This window comes from Tetranychus urticae, chromosome 1, assembly GCF_039701765.1.
Source record: "Tetranychus urticae isolate SD_2017Ah chromosome 1, NJAU_TeUrti_SD_1.0, whole genome shotgun sequence".
NCBI classification, from domain to species: Eukaryota; Metazoa; Arthropoda; class Arachnida; order Trombidiformes; family Tetranychidae; genus Tetranychus; species Tetranychus urticae.
In genome coordinates, this window is record NC_142958.1 from 23,138,263 (window position 1) to 23,165,095 (window position 26,833).

The following is a 26,833-nucleotide window of genomic DNA, read 5'->3' on the forward strand; positions in this document are numbered from 1 at the left end:
TTGACATGTAACCAATAATCTCATCAACGATTTCTAGCGTCTACTATCATGCTTCATCTAATCAGTCTGAAATCAGAAAAGGCAAAGGAATTTTGAGCTGAAGCAAAATGAGCATCCATAAATAATAAACTTGATCTGAGTAAAATTTTCAATTTATTCAAACTTGTTTTTATTCACAAAATTATCAATTGGGAATTGAGTGTCAACTTTATTGTTACTCCATAAGTGGTTATAATTCAATAACCAACAGTATATCACATCAACTCGAGTATCTTATTTCACTTGGATTGATGCATTAATTTGATATATTTACATTGGAAAGTTTAGTTACATTGATATTTATTTGTGCTTATTTAATTTTCATCATTACGCCTTCATATTGTTAAAATTTTTTTGATCAATAATTTTTCATCAGAACTGCTATTTACACTGACAAGATAAACATTAATGTTGAGTTGATTGCGTTTTTTCCTGCTTCTTATTATACAATGCCCAAGCTCAATGATACTCTGGAATAATCAGTTCTGATATCCTCATTGGTCTCATCATAACTGACAATCATTTGTTTCCCCTTCTTGCGACGATTCCGGTTATTTTTGTCATGATAATGAGCATGGACAAGATTACTTCGTGATAATGCGACTCCCAAAAAGACAGCAAAAATGATGACATATAGTCCAACGAATATCTGGACAAAAAAAAAGATGCAAGATGAACATGAAATAATATGAAATATTCATTTCAAGAGCATTGAGAAAGGAATGAAAGAAAAAGGTAAATCTGATTAGTTTCTTAATAAGGAAATTGATTGGGAATCGATAATCTGGATAAACAAAAGAAGGAAATAATAGGATTAGCAATCGTTATTGATGCTATTAGAAGGCATAAATGAGTACGTCATTAATCTATAGTCGAAAAATTGGAACAGTTGTCAGAAAATGATCCATTACCGATATATAGACGAATGCATTGTTTGGTTCACTTCCAAGCATCATTCTCAACTGACTGGGCTCAACGATTGGCCCCAGTCCGGTTAAATCATAAGGAAATCCAAAGGGTATTATTTTACAGGGATGGCCAGTTCTGTGGAGTGAAAAAGAAGAAAAATATGAAATTCAAAATAATGAATATGCATTGTAAAGATAATGGGTAATTTGACAACATTATTGGCATAAAACTCTAATCAACTTTAATGGGTAACTTTTTTGATTAACTAATTACGAAACTTGTGCACGAATTGTTTAATTTGACGATAGATGGCGATGAGTTAGTAAGCAACTTTGAAAATTCAAAAGTTGCGCCTTTATTAAGAGCATCTTTTGATAATTTTTGAAATTGTTTTGTTGAAAATGATTTTTCCATGAAATTCATTCATGAACATCAAGTTTGCGCATAAATTGAAACCAAAATGATGACAATATCAAAAAATATGAAAATGACATTTCGATTTGCAAATCGATTTAATCGATTTTTGAATTTAGACTGCGATTAATCGAGTAGCAATCGTTTTTTTCAATTTTGATAACTTTACAGGTTATTGTTTTTACTGAAACCGATCAACAGAAATTATTCATTGGAATGCTGGGAATCATTGGTTCATTTTGCATTATTATTGTAACAAGACCCTGATGAACAAAAACTAATCACGATCATTGATTTTACCTCACGTTGATGTTATTGTAACCTTGTCAGACGATTCTAGACAGTTTTGATTTTAACCTGAAATAAAGTCTGATCTTTGATGTGAAAGATTTAATGCAAAGCAAGCTTGAAGTTTCATCTGAAATAGTTATTACCATAAGGCTTGAAAAACATGGGATGCTTCAAGTTAATCTTGCCCTTATAAAAATGAAAGTTGAACAGAACTTTTACTGTCAACCTAATAAAAATGAATTGGAAACTTGTTCATTCATTCATTCTTAAAGTTCCTGTTTACTTTTGTAAGGGGTCTACTCCAACTTTGTCTTTCTCATTCACAGTTTGTAATTAACAGTTGTTCCCTCAGTTTTTTCACTCTTATTTTCCACTCTTCTTTTCCTTTTCCTCTTTACAAATAGTATTTAAAGTAGAAGTAATTCAATTATTATTCATGTGTTAAATTCATCTTTATTGTAATCAGTTGATTAACGTTTGTGAGCAATGCTCACAAATTAGTATCTCTTATTTGTGCTAATAAAAGTATTCTCAGTAAATGTTAATTGTGATTATTATTTAGAGGTTAACCATCACTTTGTGAACGCTACAACCTTTGACATCCCGTAGGGCCTCACAAATGGCGAGGATGCTAGTCCCAAGAATAATGATCAACCCAATTGATCATAATTACTTACTGAATAGAATCATCTGCGTTTCATCTTATTACAATGCAAGAAACAATCATCCACAAATGGGTCTAAAGTATTGTATATTCGCTCTATTTGGCAAAATCACACAGAATCATGAACACTCATCAATAATTGATGCGGCAAATACAATGTATTTATATCTTATTGACTACCAGAGAATCGAAAAAGTTCACTCAGAAATTATCAAATCAACTCCAATCAGAATTCATCTTTCCTACTATGGCTATATCTATCCAAAAAATTACCTCATGTCAGGATTAATCAAAGATATCATGGAATGCATAGAAGATTGGCCATCAGCAATTAAAAAAACCACTGCAATGTACAAATATATGTCTAAAGAGAAGCGTGAAAAGAAGCTAGCAAACCTTTCTTATGATCCAGAGAATTTTATTCATCCAGAACCAGAACCAAGACCGATTCCATACAGGTTTACAAAGACAAAGTTCTCATATTTACTTCGTCCTCGAACTTAACTGGAAAGTCCGTGTACCGATCAAGTGGGGGCATCTGTAAGGGGTCTACTCCAACTTTGTCTTTCTCATTCACAGTTTGTAATTAACAGTTGTTCCCTCAGTTTTTTCACTCTTATTTTCCACTCTTCTTTTCCTTTTCCTCTTTACAAATAGTATTTAAAGTAGAAGTAATTCAATTATTATTCATGTGTTAAATTCATCTTTATTGTAATCAGTTGATTAACGTTTGTGAGCAATGCTCACAAATTAGTATCTCTTATTTGTGCTAATAAAAGTATTCTCAGTAAATGTTAATTGTGATTATTATTTAGAGGTTAACCATCACTTTGTGAACGCTACAACCTTTGACATCCCGTAGGGCCTCACACTTTTCCTGGAATAACATATTAAAATAGATAAAAAGTTGAAAGGAAAAAGCACCGAGAAAAGATGGAATGAAATTACGATTTCCATTTCCATACTTATTCTTCAGCATTTTTACTCAAGTTGTTCAACATTTCACCGACCATTGTCTCCCCATAAATATCAGTTCACCTGACCTAACCTTAACCCACCATCAAATTGAAAGTGCAAGTTCAGTTCAATTCAATGACATTTTTAGCTCATAAATGCTGTTGACTGATAAAATCATATCAAGAACTGAACCAATCTGATGATCAATTATTTCGATGGCGAAGAGAAAAAAAACTTACAGAATTTCAAAAATCTAAAAGGATAATTTAATTAAACTGTCAAGATTGGAATGTACAAAAAAAGAGATTCTGTCAAAATGCTATTTCGAAGTTGAGTCGAATTGTTGAGAGAAAAGTAAAAAAAAGTTCATTTCATTATTCATGAAATTGATATTCATTGGAGGCAAGAAGGAGAAACAAAATGTAAATAATTGTAAATGATAAACACTTTTACCTTTAAAAATGAATTACTTAAGAGTGCAAAACATTCAGTTGATTCAGCCTTTTTATACTCAAACAGATGAACCAAGAAATCCCATTTGGACGATAAATTTTCATGAAAAACTAGAGTGCTGAAAGGATAGAGACAACGCAACAGAGCAACGAGAGTCGAGTTTGTTGTTTCGAGTAAAAAAAAACTTTTCCAGGTAAGATTTTCATGATTAACATGAAAAGCTTTGTTTCTCCCTGAGAGAAGCAGGTAAAGAGCAGAGAAACAGGTTTAATGGTCCATTAAATTAAATTTAATTTAATCTCACTCAATCAAGTCTTAAAAATACAAGACAAATTGGCTTTTACGTTGAAAATATTTGTTGAATAGTTGAGCACCTTGAACGACTAATAGCATTGCCAAGGGATTCCAATTTTGTAATATTATTAGTAAAGTCAAATGAAAGCAAAGGTGCAAAATCATTAGTAAGTTCAAAGGTTTACCTCAGCTGTAAAAGTCACCGAGCTATTTTGACTCTACCTTTCAACTTGAAATGCTCAAATCTTGAACAACGAATTGACTGGGAAAAGAACAACTTTTTTCTCGAAATTTCTCTCATTATTTCAAGTAGAGTTTCAACTATCAGTAAACATCTTTCCATATTCTTCACCTCATCAGCGAAAGATCTGTTCATTTATATTGAATGCTAACCAACTTTGAATTTTTCATGAAAATGCAAAGTTCGCAACTTGTCTGATATAACTTGAAATGTTCATCTTAACAATTCTTTACAGAAACAAGAATCAATCAATTTGAGTTTATCTTGAAATGTGGCTCATTGATGGCAACTTTTATGGACAAATGAAGATTGTTTAAGATTGTATTGAATTGCAATGAATCGAATCTCAAATTGGCCGCAATCAAAACAAAAAGCATTTTGAGAAACTCAGTTTTTCGTTTCATAAGGTTCCAACTTGGAATAACCTGACAGCATGAAACGAAAAAAAGAAAAGCAAAAAATATCCAATTGCATTAAATTACCCTTTCATTCAATTTGGGCTAATTTCTTTTCTTTTTCAAACAATCCAAGTTGATAAATTATTCAATAAGTAAAGAGTTGCAATTTATTGATGGGTTGAATTGAAGCTCAAATTGATTACAATTTGACAGGGAAAACAAACGAAAAGATATTCATCATTCCCTGTTGACGTTGTTTACCTTTGTCTCAAGTAAACTTTACCTTTGCTTCAATTTTGAGTTAATCAATTCAGTCGATCAATTATTTTGCACAAAAAGCATTCATTATAAGTTGAGAATGAAAAAAAGGTGAGAAAATAAGATGAATTACTATTTACATGGGAAACTGAGTAAATCAATTTTTACTCTTTTGTTTCATGAAGGAAAATCAATTGTCTCTAGTTGACGATAGTTCAATTTTTCCTTTTCAATATTCATGGATAAATGAGATTTCAACTGAAACAAGGAACAATTGATGAGTTGATCGATTTTATTTCGTTTGTTTTATGAGTAAAATTCATAAATTTAATGGCAAGGAATGACAATAAATAGCTGATAATCCATAGTTTCCTACTTTTCTTATTATAATTTCACCATGTATTTCATGTGATAATGTTATTCATGTAAATGTAAACGAACATTATAAGCTGTAGGCAGAGAAATGCAAGAAAATGTCAACATTTTTTCTGCTCATTTTTTTCTATTTTCACCTTTACTTCTTTCTTCCAGATAATTTCTGTAACCAGTGAAAGCGCGAAAAGCTCATCATTCACAGAAATGTTTGAACTGCTCATGGTAAAATTTTACAGAACTAAAATAAATTCCATTCATCGCCTATGGAAAAATTTTGATACTTCAATTTTGTTGCAACCAAAAAAGCAGTTGAATTGTAAGAAAACATTTAACATTTAAAGCTTGAAAATTCACGCAGCCAAGCAGAATATCAGGAAATTAGATGCTCAGTTTCACATTTGATTTTGATGCAGTTTTGGGCCACCTTTGACCTTTTCATTTATTTAGACATGCAATGAGACGTCGAACTTTCCATCTTCCACCAAAAACTGACCATCTCAGATTTAAAAGAAATTGGATTTTATCAAGAAGGTTGAAAAACGCTATAACTAAAAGATCACAGCTGGGCTGTTCCATTCAGAATTCATGGCAAACTGTTTAAATAGGCAGAAAACGTTCTTTTTAAGTGATGACCAGTTGCTCTATCCTTGCACAAGGTACTGACTTTGTAATGCAAATTGAACTCTGCTTGAAATGAGAAGCAACGAAAATGAAAGTTTTAAATTTCAATGAATTTGGCTTCGATATTCAAATCACAACTCAAGAGCTATTGACCAGAAGGTTGAAAATATGAAATGAATTCCAATGAACTGTAAAGTCACCGTGAGCGATTCCTGATAAATGACCCTGTATGACCTTGACCTTGAAATATGACAAATATTCATCGTCGAAACTTCCATAGACAAAATCTTGGGTTGATTAGTCAACTTGAATCCAATAGCCAAAATAAAATGTACCTTTTAGCTGAATTTCCCTGTAGATAATTGGTTCAGAAACATTTGCGAAACACTCTTGAAATAAAAGTTCTGTATATTTTATGTTAAAAATTTAAATGTGTCCCAAGTTCACATCAACTTTAAAGGATGCTGTGCAATGCTCAACACTTTATACACTGAAACACGAATGACGAGATGTTTACTGAAACGAGATTTTAAATTGAATGTCATGATGCAAAATTTTGCCTGAGAGGCGACATTTTTATGTTATTCTTGCATTTAACGTTTTATCATTTTGCCATCATTCTGAAAGTTGTAAACAAAATGACCTGTAAAGTAATCGAGTATGCAAATGTAACGAATAATCTTTGATCCCTTCGAGATTCAAAATTTTGAATATTGCTTTTGACTGCTTTATTATCCTTCATTTTACCTAGAAAATTGAGTCATGTGGAATATCATTTTAACTTTTAAATTTAAATCTTTTGTTTTCGTCTATCCAATGTCTTTACACATCAGTTGATTTGCTCATTTCATTGACTTGAATCGGGTTATTACTTGGTGAACAAACCAAGGAACCAAAATACATCTTATCAAGATGTATTATCATTAAGAGGATGATATATGATGAAGATAAAAGTTGCATTTCGAAACAAAATAAACAAAAAGTGAAATGTTATTTTCAAATTCAACTTGTAATGGTTGACTGTTGCAAGTATCTGTTGACTTATGAATGGTTACCAAATTGAAATTTGATAAAAATAGGTTCACCAGAATCTAATGGTTACTGGAAAGCATACATTAATGATGATTACAAGTGAAAATAAGATGTACTAACTGTATATTATTGCTGTCGAGATTGAAACAGATGATGATATAAATTACAGTTGTATTACTTTAAAAAACAACTCAAAATAGTCGATAATAAAAATGATGGTAAATGTATTAGTTTTCATTAGAGTGAAAACAGAAATGGCACAATTTTTTCTGGCAAAGGAAAAGTTGAATTGAAAATTTGCGCACACTTGAACCCTGTAAGGTATCATCTAAAGCTGATGAAATTTAAATGTCAGTGTTTCGATACAAGAAATGGTCATAAATAAAGATTCATGGTTATTGCTGTGCAAACATTTCGACTCTTTTCCGTGCTTTTATTGTCTTCATTAGATTATCTATTTTATGGAAAACATCTTGAAGAAGGAAAATCTCGTTAAACTTTCCCTGATAAAATTAAATATACAGTAACATCTTTATTACCTTCAATTGAATTCAAGATTGTCTGAGGAGCTGAGAAATTATTCAATATAAAATATCGACACTGCGCTTGATCTAGAATAGGCGATGAAATACAGGTATTTGGATTGAATTTAAACAGTCAAAGTGACATTTTTTGATCGATTCCAAATACTTTTTCATCGATGGATGATGTTGACTTCAACCATCAAAATCATGCTGGGAGACAAATTCGTTTTCTAAATATTACCTCGAATACTCAAAATCGTCAAATAAGCAAATGACTTTGAATGACCTTGAAATTGGAAATTCGAAACACTCCAATCATGAACTGTTTACACTGATTATCATGAAAGATATCAAGCTTACTTCAACGGTATAAGTTGAAACTCGCAACAAACGCCAACTAATTGAAAAACAGGATCTCTCAGAAAGTTACCTTCAAATGACATTTAGAGGTTGAATAACTGAATGATCTTGAGTGACATTCCAACTCTGGATGCATAGTTCTTCAATTTAGGGAACTCTTTTGAATATCATCAAAATCTGACTTCTGGTTCTCGAGTTATTTGCACAAACGAGCGTAAAAACGGTCAGTATTTGAATAGTTGAATGAGTCCCAAATGACTAAAGTTCATTTGCTGCGACACTTTATATTGCTTAGAGATTTTGTCAGAACTTTAAGAACACTTTTTATCTCTCTGTATACAAGCAAATGATGGTGATTTGTAAAGCGATGCTGAAAGAAATCGTCCATCCGATTCCCATTCACATTTTCAGTTTACCATGTTTCAGTTAATTTGAAGAAAAATAAAAAAAAAGGTTCATTGATTGTCTCAATTTCCGATCTGCTCAAATGAATGCTAATCTGAACTCAATGAGTTACCTAACATTTTAACAACATTGTTCAGTTTCTTATCATCAGTGAGCTAATAAATTATCAGATAAACTCGGATGTTTGAGATAAATTGTCAACTCTTGTTGATCCCAAGAGTGGCAAACATGATGAAGACTGTGCGGATTGAGAGAGATAAATAAACTGATGAAAAAGCATGAAATACAGAAAAAAAAGGATTGCAAAGTGAACCAATAAAGTCTAATGAACACAAGTATCAAATGAGTATTCATTGAGGCTTGAAAATTACAAATGAAAAGCACACAATCCAGTTTCAAGAGTAAAGTTAAAGACAAAAAGCAAGAGTCAAGGCAACAGAAAAGATAAAGAATCAGAATCAAAATAAATTACACAAAATCAAGGGTTAATTTGTTCATTTATCCATTAGATTATTCTGAATGTGTGCAGGAGAGGGAAAGAAGGTAAAGAATTATTGGTTACAAAAGAAAGGAAAAAAACAAATCATCATCAGAATACCTTTGCAGGGGATTTCGACTATTCACTCAACAATATCAATATAGCATAAATGTTGATCCGTTTACTGGCATTTCTCGATATTATCCTTTTTATTGATATTGTTCAGATGAACTTCTTATATTTCATTTCAACTGTTCAAAGTAATTCCCGGACCAAAGATATATTTTCATTCTCCCAGTGAGCATTCGATGAAAAAAGATAATAACGATGACATAATGATAATAATAAAAGTGTATATATATATGTACAGGGTGTCGAATAATATTCATCGAAAGCAGGTTCGACATGATCTTTCATGAATTCTGAACTGAAGAAATTCTAAAGAATTGAATGAAATATCGTTTGAAGTTGATGTAAAATCAATTTTTCATGGAAACTTTCAAAATGACAAAATGTCTAAAATCGAAAGTAAACTTGAAAGTTGCACATTTCAGTTTGAAAATCGCAAAAGCCCCTTCGAAACAATAAATGAAGCAAAGAGTTATCTTCGATCTTTTATTCTTCGAACTTAATTTCAATCGTTCTATCGAAACAAAACTCCATGAAACTCTTTCCCAAATCAGTATGAGCATTCAAAGTCATCTTTTGAGTAGAGAAATCGAACGGAATATCATTCGATTCTGATGCTCCCATTAGCAAGAATAGCAATTTTCATTGGAAGCTTTCAGAACTCAAAATATGAAAAATCTCTAAAATCGAAAGTGATCTTGAAAATTTCTCATTCCAGTTCCGAAAATCGCAAAACTCTAAGATAACGTTTGGATTGAACTCTTTTCAGGTCAAACATCATCAACAGAACTCTAGGAGACTCTGTTTCACATTAGCATGAAATGTGCAACTGTGAAAATGGCCTTCTCTTTGTACCCTGTACAAGATATCAATGAAATTTTTTGTGATATTTTTCTTCTTTCAACTTTCTCTTTTCAGAAAAAAGATTTTCTCTTGCGATCCAATGCTAACATTGTGGATATCAATTTAACCCCAGGGAGTTGATATCCAAATCAAAACATTCAGTGGATAGTAATAATGAGCCAAGGAAAGGGATGAAACGATTGAGGCAAAAAGACTATCAGATAAAGAAAATCCCTTTTGGTGAAAGAAAAGAGGAAGAAGGAGAAAAAAAATTTTATTCTCCTTTTCTTTTTGCCATTTTCATCTTTTCCTCTTCATCAATCATCATCATTTTCACGAGACTTTCCTTTTTCACCTAATTATTATCATCATTATTATTTCACCTTTATTCATGGAACGCCTTGAATCCCTTTTCATTATCATCATTAATTCTGTTTATCGTTTTCACCTTTTCATCTCTACAATCATTATCATCACTTGGACTTTTTTTTCACTGAAAAAATATTTTATCTCTTTAAATCTCATCAGGATTAACTTATCATGCTCACAAGTTTCATCTTGAAATACACCTGACAGAATAAGTTATTTCAATTTCTTAGTGCAATCATTTTCTTCTTTTCTTTCATCAGTTGATAATTTAAACATTTTTCTTCTTCATTACTATTGCTTTGTCATTCATAATTCACAAATTATTATTCAACTTGGTAATTAGCTTCATCAACTTGTCTAACAGTTGAATGCTGAGCTATTCATTATGAGCAAGGTCACAAATTTTGTCTGTATTTATCATCATCATCATTAACACAATTGCTTTCATTGGCAATCTCAAGAGATTAAAGTTTCATTAAAACAAAAAGATCAGCGGAAAGTTGAACCAGAAATGGTGAGATAAAGAGAAGATGAAAAAAATGAAAAGTGTTGATGAATGGGCGACTCGACAAAAGTATAAACGTGAAAAAATAATATCCAAAAGCTTCTCTGTTAACTAACTAGACACGAGCAAAGCTGAAGCTATCAGCTAGCAATCAATTCTTCCCGAACAGTTGCTATCCCAGTTACGATCCGAGTGAATAAAATGCTTCAAGTCTGAGCCTTGCAAGGTTAAGAAGCAAACTTTGAGGTTTTAACTTTGAGTTGAGTGCGGACTTTGTCTGCTAGTAGAAGCATAAACTGAGTCCATTAAAACTTTTGAAAATTCTTGTGTTCGACAGTTTTCATGGTCAAAGTTGATGCAATCAATGAAGCAATCATATTCACCTTCAATTCTGGTCTAGACAAACTTTTCGCTCATTAAATTTCTTCATGTTTTCTGTTGTAACCTCTGCTTGGTAAAGCCTTCAAGATTTAAATAAACATTTTGTGTTGCAACTGGAATTAAGAAGTAATTTGGAATCCAACTAAACAAGAATCGAGTATTTAGAAGCATTCTATATTTGCTGTGAGAATTTTTCTGATTTTTCAAGTTTAAATGTTAAGCTTTTTAAGATTGGGAAGCTCTTCTTTTAGTCTTTCGAGAGCTTGCAAGAGTTTATTAAAAATTTGACTTCGCCAAAAAATAATTTTAATTTATAACTTTTGCAATTGCATTAAAGTTTATTTATATCTATTTGAGTAAATTGTGAAGCTTCTAATCGTAATTCTTTATAATGGCTTTTTAAACTCCATTCATGAACAACATGCAAAGCCAAAGCTTAAACCTCATAATCTTTTTTCAATAACATGACATTCTAAGTTTAATAAAAGAATAAATTCTTGCTTCTAACCAAAAATAGCACAAGATTCACTGAATTCAGATAAAATAATTCGCCGCAAAACCTGAAAAAATTTCAGATAAAATGAGACTCAAAAAGATTCCCTGAAAAACAGAAAACCTTGCAATATGCAAAAGAATTCATATGAAGATGAATTGCACCAGAATCGAAAGATTGGCGAAGATAGAAAGAATGTTTTTGAATTTTCTCATTCCTTACTAAGAAAAGGATAAATCTAATGAACAGAAATAAATACTTTTAAAGGGTCAACATTGAGTAACGAAACAAAGAGTCGACTATTTAGTTGCTTGACTTGAACTTGAACTGAAAACTTGATTTTCAATTAATCTGTTTTTATAAATAGTTCAGTGACATTCAAATGAAAAGCTTTTTTGTTTCTTTCAAGAAACTCAAATAAACTTAAACATTCAGTTATAAACAGTTTTTACATACAAATTGATAACCCTTTCAACATGTAATTCATTGAGCAAACATTCATCTTAATCAAGTTTTACCATTGATACAGCAAAGAGAAAACTCTTAATGAGTTTCCATTGTGAGATTATTCAATTTCGAACAGAATGCAGAATCTTTTTTTTCCGCCAATTTTGTTCCTTTTGCCTTTTGAAACATTTTTAAATGTTGAATTGAAAAACAAGATGAAAGTATGCAAATGATTAACGGTTGAATTGAAAAGAGAAATGCAAATTGATGAAAATATTAATTTGTTAAATTGTCAACTTGAAAACACATCATGAAAAGCAACTGGAAACTGTTGAAAAATTCAGTACAAGTTTCAGAGAACAAAACAGAGGCGAAGAAAAAAAAACAACAAATTACAAAATATTTCAAGTGAGGATAAGTACAAGTTTATTTGTCAACTTCAATGAGAATAATAATCACCATGGAAGAGTAGAATTTTACTCATTTCAGGAAAATGTCAGAACAATTCATTTGCCTTTCCACCAACATCATCATTATCATGCAATAAATTTCAATAATTTACTTTATCAGAGAAAAATGAAACTCTTTAAAATTTGAATAAAGAGTGAAGATTGAAGTGAAAAGAGTTTTGACGAGAAAATTGTTCGATATCTTTTTGAAGGTAGTAAAAAAAGCTTTCAATCCGAGTTTCATTTTCACCTGAGAAAATACCTTTTCTGTTCACTTTCAAATCAGTTTACATCAAATCATTTTTCTCCTCACCTTTCATCAAAGATAACTTTCATCACCCTGATCATCATCGTCTTTATTATTATCTCATCATTCCTTGTATCCAATTCTGAAGGATTTTTTCTTTTCTTCTTTTCTCAACTTTCATTTTCCTTCGTCAGCTTTTACCAATTTCATTGTAATGTTTTCCAGTGTTTCTTGTACTCGTGAGTTTCATGAACTTTATCGAAATTCTTTTCTCTCTCCAAAAGATGGAAAAGGTGGAAATAAATGTCACGTATTTAGAGGAGAAAAGTGTAAACTTTGAAAGTAACATGTTAAAGATGATCACGTAACTGGACTGGGAGGGAAACAGGGAGGGAAAATAGAAAAGAGCAATTTTCTGTTTCAAATCATTTAAAGATAAAGTTGTGAATCAAATATTGACTTGAAAGTGATATTTAGTTTCATCTGAAGCAAACTTTGAAACTCTTTCAACATGAGTATTGAATCCAATAACAGCTTTTCTTGTATCAAAACCTTGTAATGATATATTTTTGTTGCTCATTTGAAATGAAATTTTTTTTCTGATTAAAAGTGAAAAAATAAAGATTGAGAGAAGAAAGAATTTTCGATGAAAAATATTAATACAATGTAATTGGTTTGTTAGTAAACAAATGTTTCTCAGAGTAAATCAAAAATTGAATTTGATTCTTTTGCCTTTTGTATCTCAAGTTAATTGGATTTTCCTTTTATCGTTTCATTATCAGATCAACCTTTTCTCCATGAAATCTATTTGCAAGAAAACATTTCATGTAAAAATTGCTTTTCATCTTCATCATTAGGTTAAGTAAGTTTATTTGGTTCAACAAATTGGAGCAAGTTTTTTATGCTTTTTGTAGAGGAAAAAAGTTGAAACTGAGAAAAATGAATTTCGAATCTTCATTTAGCAAATCAACATTCTGTTTGTTTTTTTTTCAAGTTGTTGATGTAATCATGAGAAGTCAAATTTTTGCACCATGAAGAGTGGATGGAATTGTTGATCTTGCAAAATGATGTTCAAAATTCAAATCACAAAGTGAGGTGAAATGAAACGAAAGGAATCATTGAATGAATGAATAACTTATGTAAAGCCTCTCATTAGGTTCAACTTCAACCTAAAGATGCTATTGGTTAAGTTGCAAGATTAGACAAGGTTAGCCTTGAGTCGAGACTCGAGCTGAGTTTGTTTTGTCTGTTTTGTTCAAATTAAATGAACCTGCAAGTTTCCCTGTAACATGGTAAATATTATTGAGTGGATATTATTGAATAGAAAAAAGAATTTGTTCCAAGTTTTCTGTATTCAATGTTGATAACTATTGAATAGAGTTGGTTTTCAAGCCTTACAAGGGATGCTAATTTGTGCTTTTTTTCAATTACATAAAGAGATAATTCATTTTCAATTCAAGTTGCTCATTCATGAAAGACTAATTGAAATGGAAAGTTTGAAAAGTTTCATCACAATAATGGATTGAATTTGGTAAATTTGTTTATAATTGGGAAAGAAAAGAGTTGAACTGTAAATAACTCAGAATGATGATATTAAAGGTGAAACTGATAAAGTGTTTTAAAATGTAATATCGACATTTCAATTGGAATCGTTTGAAGAATTGTGAAATGAATACAGAAATTTATCATCAGATAATTGACTCGAGTTGATGACTACAGCTATTGATAAAAAAACTCATTGAATATGAATCTTTTTTGGAATAAGCTGATTCCAGTGATTCATTTGATTACATTGAGCATCCAATTTTGCTTTGAAATTGAAATTTGAACATTTATCGATTAACTATTACATGAGATATATTATGCAACCACTCAAGTCTTTAAACCTGATCCATGCTAACTAGTGTAATAATCAAAATTCAAAATAATCATCAAAGGAAATTTAGTCTAGCCCAGTTTTTCGTAGAAAAAAGAAATATCCAGAATTTTTTACCAGAATTTTCATCTATCTGAACCACGAACAGATAGTTACAAGGTGATCAGAAGTGCTCGTTCTTGATCAGTTTTTCAAAAGTCATTTTCTCGATATCAAAGTCAATGAATCCAAGTCATTCAGTCGATTGGCTTCTTTTTCAGTTACAGTCAAAAAGCATTCAGTTCAAGTGGCTTACAGGCAATTGCTTTTAACTGTCAAATTAACAGGTTTTGAGACTTTTATTGCCTATTAAACTGACCGCAACTTTTCATTCATAATTTTGAATTCATATCAAGAATTATTATTAAAGGTTGAAGTTACTGAACTGTCAATTACAGAATAACCATTAATTTGATAGAATTTCAATGTTCTTAATCACGCCATAATTCCATGGGAAAACAGGGAAGGATATTTTAAGGCCTCTTGATTGACCTTCAGGCAGTCAGTCAGAAAAAAATGCAGAACTCAATGACTCAGTCGATTTGATTTCATCCAGTGACTCAGGTAACAGTCGACTTTGGCATTTCCCTTCCATCAACTGAATCCAACTGTTTCATGGTTATCTGATTACTCACTACTGATTAGAAGGCTAGCTCGACCATCTGTACATAGTTCAAATCAAGGTCATAAATGTGTTTGTAAAAAGCCGCTGGCAATTCGAGGTCAATCATTGATTGACCAACTTCCGGAAAACAGGTGTGAAGATAGCACTTCCGGTTGAAATGTTCTCAAATGGAAATTTCCGGTTCCGATTCCATGTAAGTTTTCGCATTAAAACTAATCATCGATTATTGCGATTTGAAAAGAATTGTTATTTTTGTAAAGTCCTGGCGGGCTTGAAGTTGTTGGCTGTCATTGAGTTAATATTGTTACACTAAGGTTACTATTGTGAATGATGAATAGGAAAATGTCATTCCAATTGACAAATGATATTGAACTGAATAAACAGAAAAATTTGATCAATTTGCAAACATCGGAATGATGAGGAAGAAAAATATCAAATAAACTTGATGATTGCTGTAGGTTTGGTAAAAAGAGAAACAACGAAAAGAAGAAGAAGAAGAAAAAAGTTCATTGATTCAGTTTTTGTTCTCATTTCATTTGGTCAAACCTTTCTTTTGCCTGTTTTCACTCTTTACATTGGTCATTATTATCACTTGAGTTGACCAAAATAACAACTTGTAATGTAAACCATTGAACAGGGTTTGATGAAAACAGGAATGAAACAAAAAAGATGAACCAAGAAAAAAATGATGTTTGCTTCGAATTTTTCTTTTTCTCATTTTTTCCATTTTCACTGAATTGTCCAATTATTAAAAACTCGTTTGACTCATCATTGAACATTTCATGAAAAGATGCGAATAAGATGAACAAAACTCAATCATGGAAGAAGATGAAAATAAGATTTTGTATAAAATAATATGAGGTTATATTGGTTGCTATCTAACAAGATAATGAAAAGAAATGAAAAGATGATTCAGTGAAGATGAGGTTGATGAAGATGAAGATGAGAAATAATTTGACAATGTAAGGCAAAGAGTTTCATCTTGATACAGTTTTGCACCTGAAAGGTTCAATTGTTGTATCTTGATGTAATTGTATTTGTTTCATTAATATCACAATAGGAATTGTTGGAAAGGAAAAACAATTGAAAAATTAGCTTCTTTTTTCTCTTCCAATTTTCTCATCATTTCTCATCATCATCATGTTCCAACTGAGTTTCTCATCAGAATCACTGTTCATATTCATCATTCTTATCATCAGCCTTGGGCAGTCAATCTTGTATAATTTATCAACGACTAGAAGTTTATCATCATCATTATAAAAGTTTTTTTTCCTTTTCCCAGTTTTCCTTGCTTCTGGTTCAGTTTCATGATGAACATGATAACAAGAATGCTCATGAGTATAGATAAAGAGTAGAAACTTAATTATTTTAAAAACTCTTTTCTCCTTCCCAGCCTTTTCTTTATATTAATAGATTTTGATATTTTACGAAAAAAATGTTCAATTTTAATCTGAACATTTCAATGTCTGTTCATTGGAAACACCAAAATGTTCAGTTTCTATCAACTTTGAATTTATGTTTGCTTCTGTTCTCTTCATGAAAAGTGTCGATTTTTCATTTAATCTCGATTGTTTGTATTTAATCAAAACAGAAATGTAAAATTAATCAATTTCGAGTAATTAAAAGGTGAAATCGGAATGCTGTAATTCAAAATTGGATACTTTATTGATTATGAAATGAAAAGCAATCGTGAAATTTGATCAATTCTGAAAGTTTTTTGTTCATCGAGAAATCAATTTCAAAAAAATATGACGTTAGTAACTTGAGAATCGTTCAGAAATTTTCTAATAATTGAATCTTTTAACCTTTATTTGAAAATAAAATACAAGTTTTTGGATGATCTTTTTGCAGGGAAAAAATGATGTAGCATTTGGTTAAAGTGAATCAAGTTGTAATAACCTCGGACTGTTCAATTGCCTGAGGAAATGTGTAAACAGAAAAGTATACAAAAATGAAAGTGAACAGTTGAGAAGAAAATTTAAATGAAAAAAACGAAAATTAGAATTGGAAAGAGACGAATGACGTTAGAAATCAAAGAGATATTACTGAGAATAGAAGTTCATTGAATGAAGGAAATGAAATATCGGTTTATAAACTTACGTTTATAGATGAAGCTACATTACTTAGATATAGATGTATTTGATTTACGTATTTTGACCATAAAAACTGGACTCTCATAAATGCACAAGTTTATGAACTTGAGAACTGTTATATTTTGCTACTTATGCCTTATGACATATACGCAGCTCGATGAATCAGATCATTCATTCATACACGCAATAGCTTCAGTTGAGATTTTTAAACCGTGGGCTCAAATTAATGGACAGATTATTGTAAATTTAACTTTTCAGGAACTAGAGATCTTTGACATTCTAAGTTCGAAATAATTGATGAATATATGCTCCAGGAATACGGTCAAAAGAGACTCATATAATCAACTTCTAAGAAGTTTCATTTTTTCATGGTAGAAATCAAATTTAGCCTGCTAGTTTGGTATGCAGGATGGCGAGATATTCCATTGCACCGAGGAAGTCTTCGAGACTTTCTATTCTAATAAGTCTGACACTTGTGTTACCGAACTAGGCTATGCTAAATTTTTCCTCTGTATTTTACTGATGAGGTACTCGCCGTAAGATACACTTCTGATTTGGATGATTGTAAAAAACTTAATTGGTAAGTTTTCTCGTCTGTTTTAAGCTCGTAAGCTTTTTTAGTCATATTCAGCTCTTCATTTTAAACACAACAATTTTGCTTATTACTTTTTATTTAAATGATCAAAAGAAAATCAGAATTCTCGAAGAGAAGATCAGCAGATCGAAGACAATTAAAAGAAACCACTGAAGAAATATTCTAAGAAAGAGATAAAATATTCTTGTTGAGAAAATTCCCTTCGATTCAAATTGTTTATATGCAAAAAAGAAAAGCTATTCATCCTGAAGAAGATCCTGATATAGAGGATAAAGATATATCGCGCGAAATTAAACCGATGGAACATAGTTTTTTAACCACATTTAATCAATACTTAATCACATTTACCGGGCGTTTTTTTTCATTTTACGCTTTCATGCAGGCATAACCGTTAACCGTTAACCGTTAGTGCTACAGACCTCAGACTTAAACCATAAGATTATGCAGATTGAACAACCATAGGTACAAACGCTCATGGTTTTTCAAGGTCAATTCTTTATTTGACCTCTAATTGACATAAGAAGGTCATTTTCTGCAATCGCAAAATTGGAAAGATATAGGCATTTTTTCGAAATGCGATTGATTAACTGGATGGTATGGGATCACTCATATCCTTTAGTCAGTATGGATCATGAACACGTGAATGACATAATTGGGCCATAATAGTTGCGTATAGATGGGGTTACCTAGGGTTTGCTCATAAACACAACAAGAGGGTGAAGGCTTTGGAAACATTCCGGAACACTCGCACTCAATTATTTCAAGGCAATGAATGTTATTACGAAAAGACCAATCACTATCTTTACAGGCATCATAAATCACGATTAATCATTAATACGAGGATCGGGAGCGACAAGAAATTTGACTTTTAACTTTACAGGTATAATTACTATGCATAGGAATGTTTGCATTTTTTACATAAATGTGCCTGAATGAAGATTTGATTATATAACCTTCAAGCAGACGTCGATTCGGTTTCATTGGTAACAACGTTAAACGCGTAAAACTGAGTTCCATTCTGCAAGATCTCAAGTAACTTTAGTATTTCATTTTCTTTCACCAACAGGTAATAGCAGATACAGTAAACCCTCTCAAATTGTCACCCTCTCTAATTGTCCCAGAGTAACCGAGTAAACAATTGCTTTTAATTCAGTTTTTTTAATTAGGAAAATTTTGAGAGGACTTTTAATTACTATTTAATACTGTTCAATACAGGAATTATCAAATTGGAAATCAAAAACACCTAAATTGAATTAATAATTAAATTTTAAAATTTAATCAAATTCGTAAAAGGGCTATTTTGCCTAATTATTATAAGAAAATAGCCAAGATGCTAATCCCACGACGTGACAATTTGAGAGGGTTTACTGTAATAGTGAATCCTTCACCGGTGAGAACGTAATCCTTTCCAACATTTTATGAGAGGAAAGCAATTTCTGTTACAAAAAATCCAGTAATTATGTTAAAATGTGTAGAAGAGTAAATTAATATGCAACACAAGATGATCATCTTTTCTTGTAGGCAACATGATTTCCTTGTAGATGGCACAGTCCCAAGAAACGCGCCATACCAGGCATTTTTATTCATTTTATGCCTTCATACAGGCATAACGCACGAAACTTTAGAACCCGCAGATTGAACAACCGTAAGTACGAACCATCAAGGTTATTCAAGGCCAATCCTTTATTTGACCTCTAATTTGCGTTGAAAGGTGATCTACTGAAATCGCAAAATTTTCCTGGCCCAATTATGTTAGTCACATGTTCATGACTCATACTGACTAAAGGATATGAGTGATTCCATACCATCCAGTTAATCCATCGCATTGTGAGAAAATGCATTTATCTCACCAATTTTTCAATTTCAGAAAATGACCTTCCAATGTGAATAAGAGGTCAAATAAAGAATTAACGCACAGTTACGCTATATGTATTTTTTATTTTAAAAAATACAGAACTATTTATAATTATCACAATCTACTGGTTACCCAGTATCAAATTGTGTAATGAATTATGAAGTCAATGAGGAGAGGTCGACGAACAAAGCAAAGGATTAACTTTAAATGTAGACAAAACCAGCAAGTTTCTATGGTGATCTGAATCAGATGCTAATCTAAAGAATAATGTTTAATATCTATATTCCATGTAAAAATGATTATTTTTATTTCTATTTGACTGTTTAAACATGGTTCAAGCTTTCATTATGTTTAACTCCCAGCCACAGTTATTATTGTTGGAACATCAAATATTCTCGATTCTTTCCCAAAATAATTGTTCATGTAAAAATAGATACATTTTCTTTCTCTTCCTACAACCTGAAAGGTAAACACTTTTTTCTTCTCTCTTCGTTTAACTGAATCAACAATGAAAAACGGAAATGGTTCATCATGTTTACCATGGGTCCAAATCAGGTTCACAAACTGTTGTCAATGAACATTGAAAAGTTAGTCTTGAATAAAGATTCTCATGAGAATTGAACTTTGAAAGGAAAACAAGAGGAAATTGATAATGAGAAAAATATCGCAAGGTAATCATCATGAGAAAAATTAATTCTGACTCGACAGAACTGAACCTCAGAATCGGCTACAACAGCAACTTGTAATTGAGTGAACAGTTGATAATCAATTCACCTTCACAGTAAAACGTCTTTATCCGTCTTCAGACTCGAGTAAAGTCTTAATCACTTGTGATTATAATTGTTCAGCTTATGATTAAATCTTTTCTCTCTTCTGGTTCATCATTCAACTTAATCTTTTAGGTGACAAAAAATCAGGTAAAAAGAGTTACCTTAATTCCGATGTTTCTCAGCCAAAATCTTCTTTTGTTCAATATTCAATCTTCGCCTCTTTACATCCAGAGATTTGTAGAAGGAAAAAGATAAAAATAAGAAAATTTTCAAGAATAAAATGTTCTGAATTTGATTTCGATTTGCTTTTTACTTTTACTTTTCATCCAGCTTCATCTTCTAACCAATTTGCCTAAGAATTGAATTTCGAAGGAAAAAGTAAAATTGAAAATTGAAATATCTTTCCATTCACAAGTCTCAACATTTAAAACCTGAAACTATTCAAAGTTGATGAATATTTTTCAACTTTTTGAGAGGAAAAAGTTGAAGATAATTAATACAATTAAGATTAATGAAGTGGCAAGAAAAGCGAAAAAATAGATTTTAATATTCAACTCTAATTGAATATAATTACTTTTGCTTTGAAAATGACAATTAAAGTTAATTAAATTGGAAAATGAAGAGAACAAGCAATCGAAATTGCAAACCATTTTTTGGCTTTTCAATCAATGTTTAGGTGAATAGGAAAGGATATTCAGTTGGGATTGGAATTTCATGGAAAATATTAGTTGCAAGATTGATGAGTTTCAAGTTGAGAAAATTTAATATCAGATGAAGAAAGGTTTTCAATAGAAACGATAACAGTTGATTAAATTGTGCACAGATTGAGTCAACAATTGTCCTTTAAAGGATATCGCTTGATTGATTGGATAACAATTGACCTTTAGTAGCTTAACTGATAATCAACTCAAGTTGAGCATAAATTTGGTGGCAATCAGGCTGATAATTCATAAGTAGTGTGAGGTTGATTGACTTTAAATCCATATTATTGAAGGATGAACAACTAGATTGACAGAATTTGTAATCGCTTTCCTCACAAATCACTTGGATTATCATTTTTCCCACAAAATTTAATTTGGCTTTGAAAAATGAGAAATGCTCAAAATTACTTTCAACTCGGACTTGGTCAGAAAAGATTGAACTTATTATATTTTCAAAAAACTTATCTTTAATCTCAAAGAAAAGTTCCATTTCTGTGATTCGATATTTCAAACTTATTGCTCAACACTTTTCAATTACAATCCAAATCCAAGACGAACACAAAAAAAATTCAAAGAGATCCAATTCGACACAAAACTAGATTAATATCGGGTTTACAAACCTCTGACCTTTTCTCATTCCTGTTGAGTCTAATTGCTCAACTTCAGTATCGAATATTTGGGTTTTTAGAACGATTTGAAAGATTTTCTCGGTTTCAATGTAACTTTACTTGTTACTGGTTTACAATGGCAAGTATTGAAGAGTTTCGATCTCAAGCTTTCCAACTTTGACTTGTTAACCAACAAGTTAGTGTTTCAATCGTAATAATGTCTAATAAATCGACTCTAATCTTTTCGTTTTTTCGAAAAATCGATTCAATTCTTATCGACATTTGAATTCCTTTGCTCAGAAGTCTTGAGCCTTGATTTGTCTTGATCTCTGAACAGAAATAAATGAACAAATGGACATGAAAATAATCATGAATCTTCAATTGAATGCAAACAGTTTATATTGACTGGGAAGGAAAACTGTTGTCGACTGTTTGAGTAAAATGAAATATTTATTAGGATGGAATCAACTTGAATCATGAAAGTAATACTCAATGAAGTTTAAACAGCTTTTTTCAACTGTGTCTCATTGCCTGTGATAATAATGCAAAATAATTCGATGAAGAATGTTCAATTAGGCGTTAGTTGATTGAGTAAATCATGAGTAAATCATGGGCAAAAATCAGGTCTTATTTAATGGGGAAAACTCATCCAATTTTGGATAAGTGAAAAGGCAAATAAAATCAATGCTTCAGCCTGAATCAGTTTAGATGCTTGGACAAGGTTTAGTCTAATTTTTTGAACAGGTTTTAGGTTAATCTACAAGTTAATCAGATTCTGAATGGATAAATAAATTGTACTTTCATTTAAGAGAAGCAAATCAAAGTGAATAACCATTATATTAACCTTTTATTCATCATGGCATCTTATTCCGATTCTTATTCTTCATCATGTTCATCTTTACCAGATTTATACTCAAGGGTTTAACAATGTTTGTTAACTCAATAATAAGATTCTGTTTCTTCATTTTCTGCTTTTTTGTCTGTTCCTCAATTTTCACCAAGATACTGATACTTCTGCAACTGTTATGGTTAACTGGCCTTTCATTTGTAATAAAATTCGTGTTGAACAATTTGCTTGATTACCATTGATTATTTCATTGATCATCGTTCGTTGTTCATGTTTTGGTTCAATCAACTTTTCCATCTACTTTAGGTGAAGAGACTTTGTTTTTACTTGTCTTTTCATCTTGTTTTTTCACTCGTCTCGCGTTAATTAATTTTGACTACGGATTTGGTTTTGATTTGATTACATGATTGTCATGTTACAAGTATTGCAACTCTGAGATAAACATGTAATGCTGATTGAATTAGAAGTATCAGATTGAATTAACTGCCGTTGAAATGGTGTACAAATCAACAAATTAAGGCAAAACTGTAAACAGCCATTTAACCATTAGTTTTGGGTTTTCTGGTTTGGGCTTTTGTTTTTGTTCAACATTTTTATGTTTTCTTGCTTTTTGCTATCTTATACCTTGTAATTGGGTTTAAAGTCAATTTGATTGTCAAATTGAAGATTAGGTTAAATGGTATTTAAATTAGATTCAAAGGAATTAACTCACTTGGCCGAGCAATTTAAATGGGTAAATGTTAGAGGCACCATTTTGGTTAACCTTTTTAGGTTTAAAAGTCACAGATTAATAAGCGATTAAACCGGGTTAAAAGATCCAATTTTGAAACATTAAGATGACAATTAGTTGATTGTTGCTGGTTTATGTTACAGGTAAAGTTTGGTTTAACCAGAATTGGAAAGAAGTTGTTGAACAGAGTTGTTGGATTTCACTGTACAGAAGCTGTTGTGTGTTGAATCGCAGTGAAACTTGAATAGTTGATAGTCACTGACAGTTATTACATTGAGTTGAACAAGAAGATTGGTGATGATTGTTATAATGGTAAAGGTAGTTGTGTTGGTGGTGATGATGATGAGGGTATAAAAAAGATTGAACAAAATGAGATGAAATGAGAGTGAAGTGAGACTTTAACATGGAGATTGCGGAGTTCAACTTGAAAGTTACACTGTTTAGTTTTGGGTTATACCTTTTGAATCAATCATGATAAAATTGAAATCCTTTTTGAATCTGTAAAATTTAATTATAATTAAAGTAGAAAGATTAATTAATGGCGTAAAAATGTGAAACTGTTCATTGGCAGTGTAAACAAACTGCTTCCTGGTAATTTTTGCCTGTGTAACCCTTTGCTGCGGGTTAGGCTTTTACTTCATCTGATCAACTTGAACATCTTTTTTATTAACGATTGATCAGTTTAATGGTGTTTTCATAATGAATGCTTTGAACTTGATGAACAGAAGAATAATTAATTCTAATTAGTGACGAACAATTGGGTTTATTGAAAAAGATTGATGAACTGACAAAATGTACAGAAAAGTCCTATTTTTATACTTTGCTTTTTTAATTTACTCTTTTTCGTGATTAATTGACTTATTATGTTTAATCTTGTTTTTTGATAGGTTTCTTGATTAATTTAAATGGTTAGTTTGGATGGAAAGGTAAATTGTTTGAAAAAATCTGGTTTAGGTTATCTTTTGAAAAATGCGCTACACCAGTTTTACCATGGATATTGTGTTGCCACCTTTTAAGTGGAAAACATGTTTTTTTTTGTTAGCAACATGCAACTTTAAACGTCCAATCTTATTGTGATTAACTTTAATTAGTTTTTTAATTTGCTTAGCAATTTGTGATATTGTAATTTGTTATGCCAGTAAAAATGAGTAATCGTTTTATTTCACATCGGATTAATCTGTTTGAGCCAGATCTGTTGTTTTCAATAAATTGTCTATCCTTGAATTCAAAGGAAAACAAGCTTGCTGTTTTACGTCGGAGTTTGCCAAAAGATGATGTATTACAATCAAAATCATCAACAGCTAATATTGACTCTCTATTGTCACACAGTGCTATAGAAATATGGCAATCAAGTGTTGATCATTGTTTAACTCTATCGCAGGTAATTTATGAAGATGAGGACGATCCATGCCTTCTTGAATCTTTAGGATGGTCTTATGATAACCGACTATGGGCTTGTGGATTGAATGGGCGCCTTCATAAAGTTGATTTAGTTAATGGTACGATAAATACAGGGTTTCCTTTGGTTTCTGGAGCTGGTTGGTGTTTACAATTTAATGGAGATAGAACATTGGCGGCGGTTGGAACAGAAACTGGTTATATTAATATATTCAATTTTGCTATGGCTGAACAAGAAGTAATGGACTTTGAGTTTGTTAAGACATTGGACCGAGACCAAGCCAGAATTATGTGCATTTCTTGGTATGAACCAGATAATGAGGATAAGAAGATAGTCTCAGGATCGGTCGGTGTAATCAAAATTTGGAATTACGAATCTGGATCCTGCTTGAATGTAATCAAAGCAAGTGCTGCAACCACAATTTTTTGGTGTTTAACCATTATCGATGGTTTTACAATAGTCTCTGGTGACTCTACAGGCAACACTTCATTTTGGGATGGCAAAAATGCAATTTTAATCAATTCAATACCCTCTCACAAATCTGATGTCTTGTGCCTAACTAAAACACAAAAAAATCTAAAAAATTTAATTTATTCGTCTGGAATAGATCCTAGTGTAATTACGTTCAACGTTGATTCTAATGGTAAAGGAGTCCAATCAGCAACATTACATCTCCATAGTCACGATGTTCGATCTCTTGTTTTCACCAAAGAATGGCTCATATCAGGAGGATTTGATTGTTATCTTACCCAAGTTTGTGCCTTTCCTCCAAAACAAGTACATCAAGCTCCAGTTTTAACTAACATGATACATATTCATAAAGATCATATGCTTTTCCAGTATAGTAGATCTTTAGAGCTTTGGAAAATTGGATCAACCACTCCGAACAATAATGCCAATAATAATTATCAGAATGAAATTTTGGCCTTAGGTGATGCAAGTCAATTACCATTAACAAAAGAACCTGTCAAAATTGTCAACATATCAACTAAACGTTTAATACATCAGTCTAATTTTTCTGGACCATGGATTGTCTATTCTATCCTAGAAAAAGTAAAAGTTTTACATTGTTCTGGTGACACTATTACCAAGGTTCCACTTCTATGTGACCCTATTTTTGAAGTTATTACTGGCTTACAATTTGTTGATGACAAATATTTACTTCTATCTACTGGACTTAAAATTTACGTCTTCAAACTTGCAATTTCAGGACTTGTTTTAGTTACACAATTCAAACATAAACATAGAATCGTAAAGATGGCAACTTCTAGTGATTATGTTGCATTATCATTGGAAAATCGTTCTGTTGTTATAAACAATACAGCTGATTGGTCTCGAGTCGTTCGATTCAAAGCAAACTCTATACCTACCTGCTTTACTTTCAACATCCATCAGAAAGACCATCTTTGGCTTGGTTTTTCTAATCATCTCATCATGAGTTACTCCATTCCCAAAAATGAATTTACAAAATATTCATACAATGAACCAAATCAATATCTACCATTAATCGGACTAACATTTCACCCAAATGGTTTCATTGCTTATGATCAAGATCGTTTATATCATTATAATGGTTCTTCTTGGACATCATCAGATCGCTACTCTCACTTAGCCAAGGTTGAATACTTGCCTGAAAATCAAGAATTACTTGTGATTGAAGTAACATCAAGTATGATTAAAAGAAAACTTCCAATTAGATTTTCAAAGAAAAAATTTGGAACTTAAAAATAAATATTTTCCTAATGCCAAGATTAAGCCGATACTCAATGTTTTCTTCATTTTTTTCTTGCGACTATCGTTATACTGGATACAAAAGAAGTCCTCGACTGGTTTTGATTGATTGACAATCTAATCGTGTAATAATAATACTATCAGAGACAAACCAAGTGATAATCACATCATGATTAAACGAAATATTTTCTCAATAGTAAAACAAACAATTGTTAATCCTTGAAATATTGTCATATTCGCGTAACTAATCTCTTTGCCAGCTAATAATGGATCAACACAAAACAATACAATACAACTGATTAACTTGTACGTATCATGACTGGAAAGAAAAGCGTAGAAAATTCAGAGACCTCTCCAAAAGCCAGGATAGCTAAGTTCCTAGATCAGC

The 26,833-nt window shown here is 31.4% G+C and overlaps 2 protein-coding genes across 2 annotated transcripts; one reads left to right on the forward strand and one right to left on the reverse strand.

Annotated features, from left to right (window-relative positions):
* Window positions 1-322: 322 nt before the first annotated feature.
* Window positions 323-23,668, reverse strand: LOC107362266 (uncharacterized). Its single transcript, XM_015929293.3, has 3 exons — window positions 23,298-23,668; window positions 951-1,083; window positions 323-688 (listed from the first exon to the last, which is right to left on the reverse strand). Exons 1-3 carry the CDS (start codon window positions 23,336-23,338, stop codon window positions 482-484), a joined length of 381 nt encoding a protein of 126 aa, XP_015784779.1. The 5' UTR covers window positions 23,339-23,668; the 3' UTR covers window positions 323-481.
* Window positions 23,669-24,322: 654 nt separating this feature from the next.
* On the forward strand, window positions 24,323-26,651 carry l(3)72Dn (UTP4 small subunit processome component l(3)72Dn). Its single transcript, XM_015929574.3, has one exon. It carries the CDS (start codon window positions 24,448-24,450, stop codon window positions 26,437-26,439), a length of 1,992 nt encoding a protein of 663 aa, XP_015785060.2. The 5' UTR covers window positions 24,323-24,447; the 3' UTR covers window positions 26,440-26,651.
* Window positions 26,652-26,833: the final 182 nt, after the last annotated feature.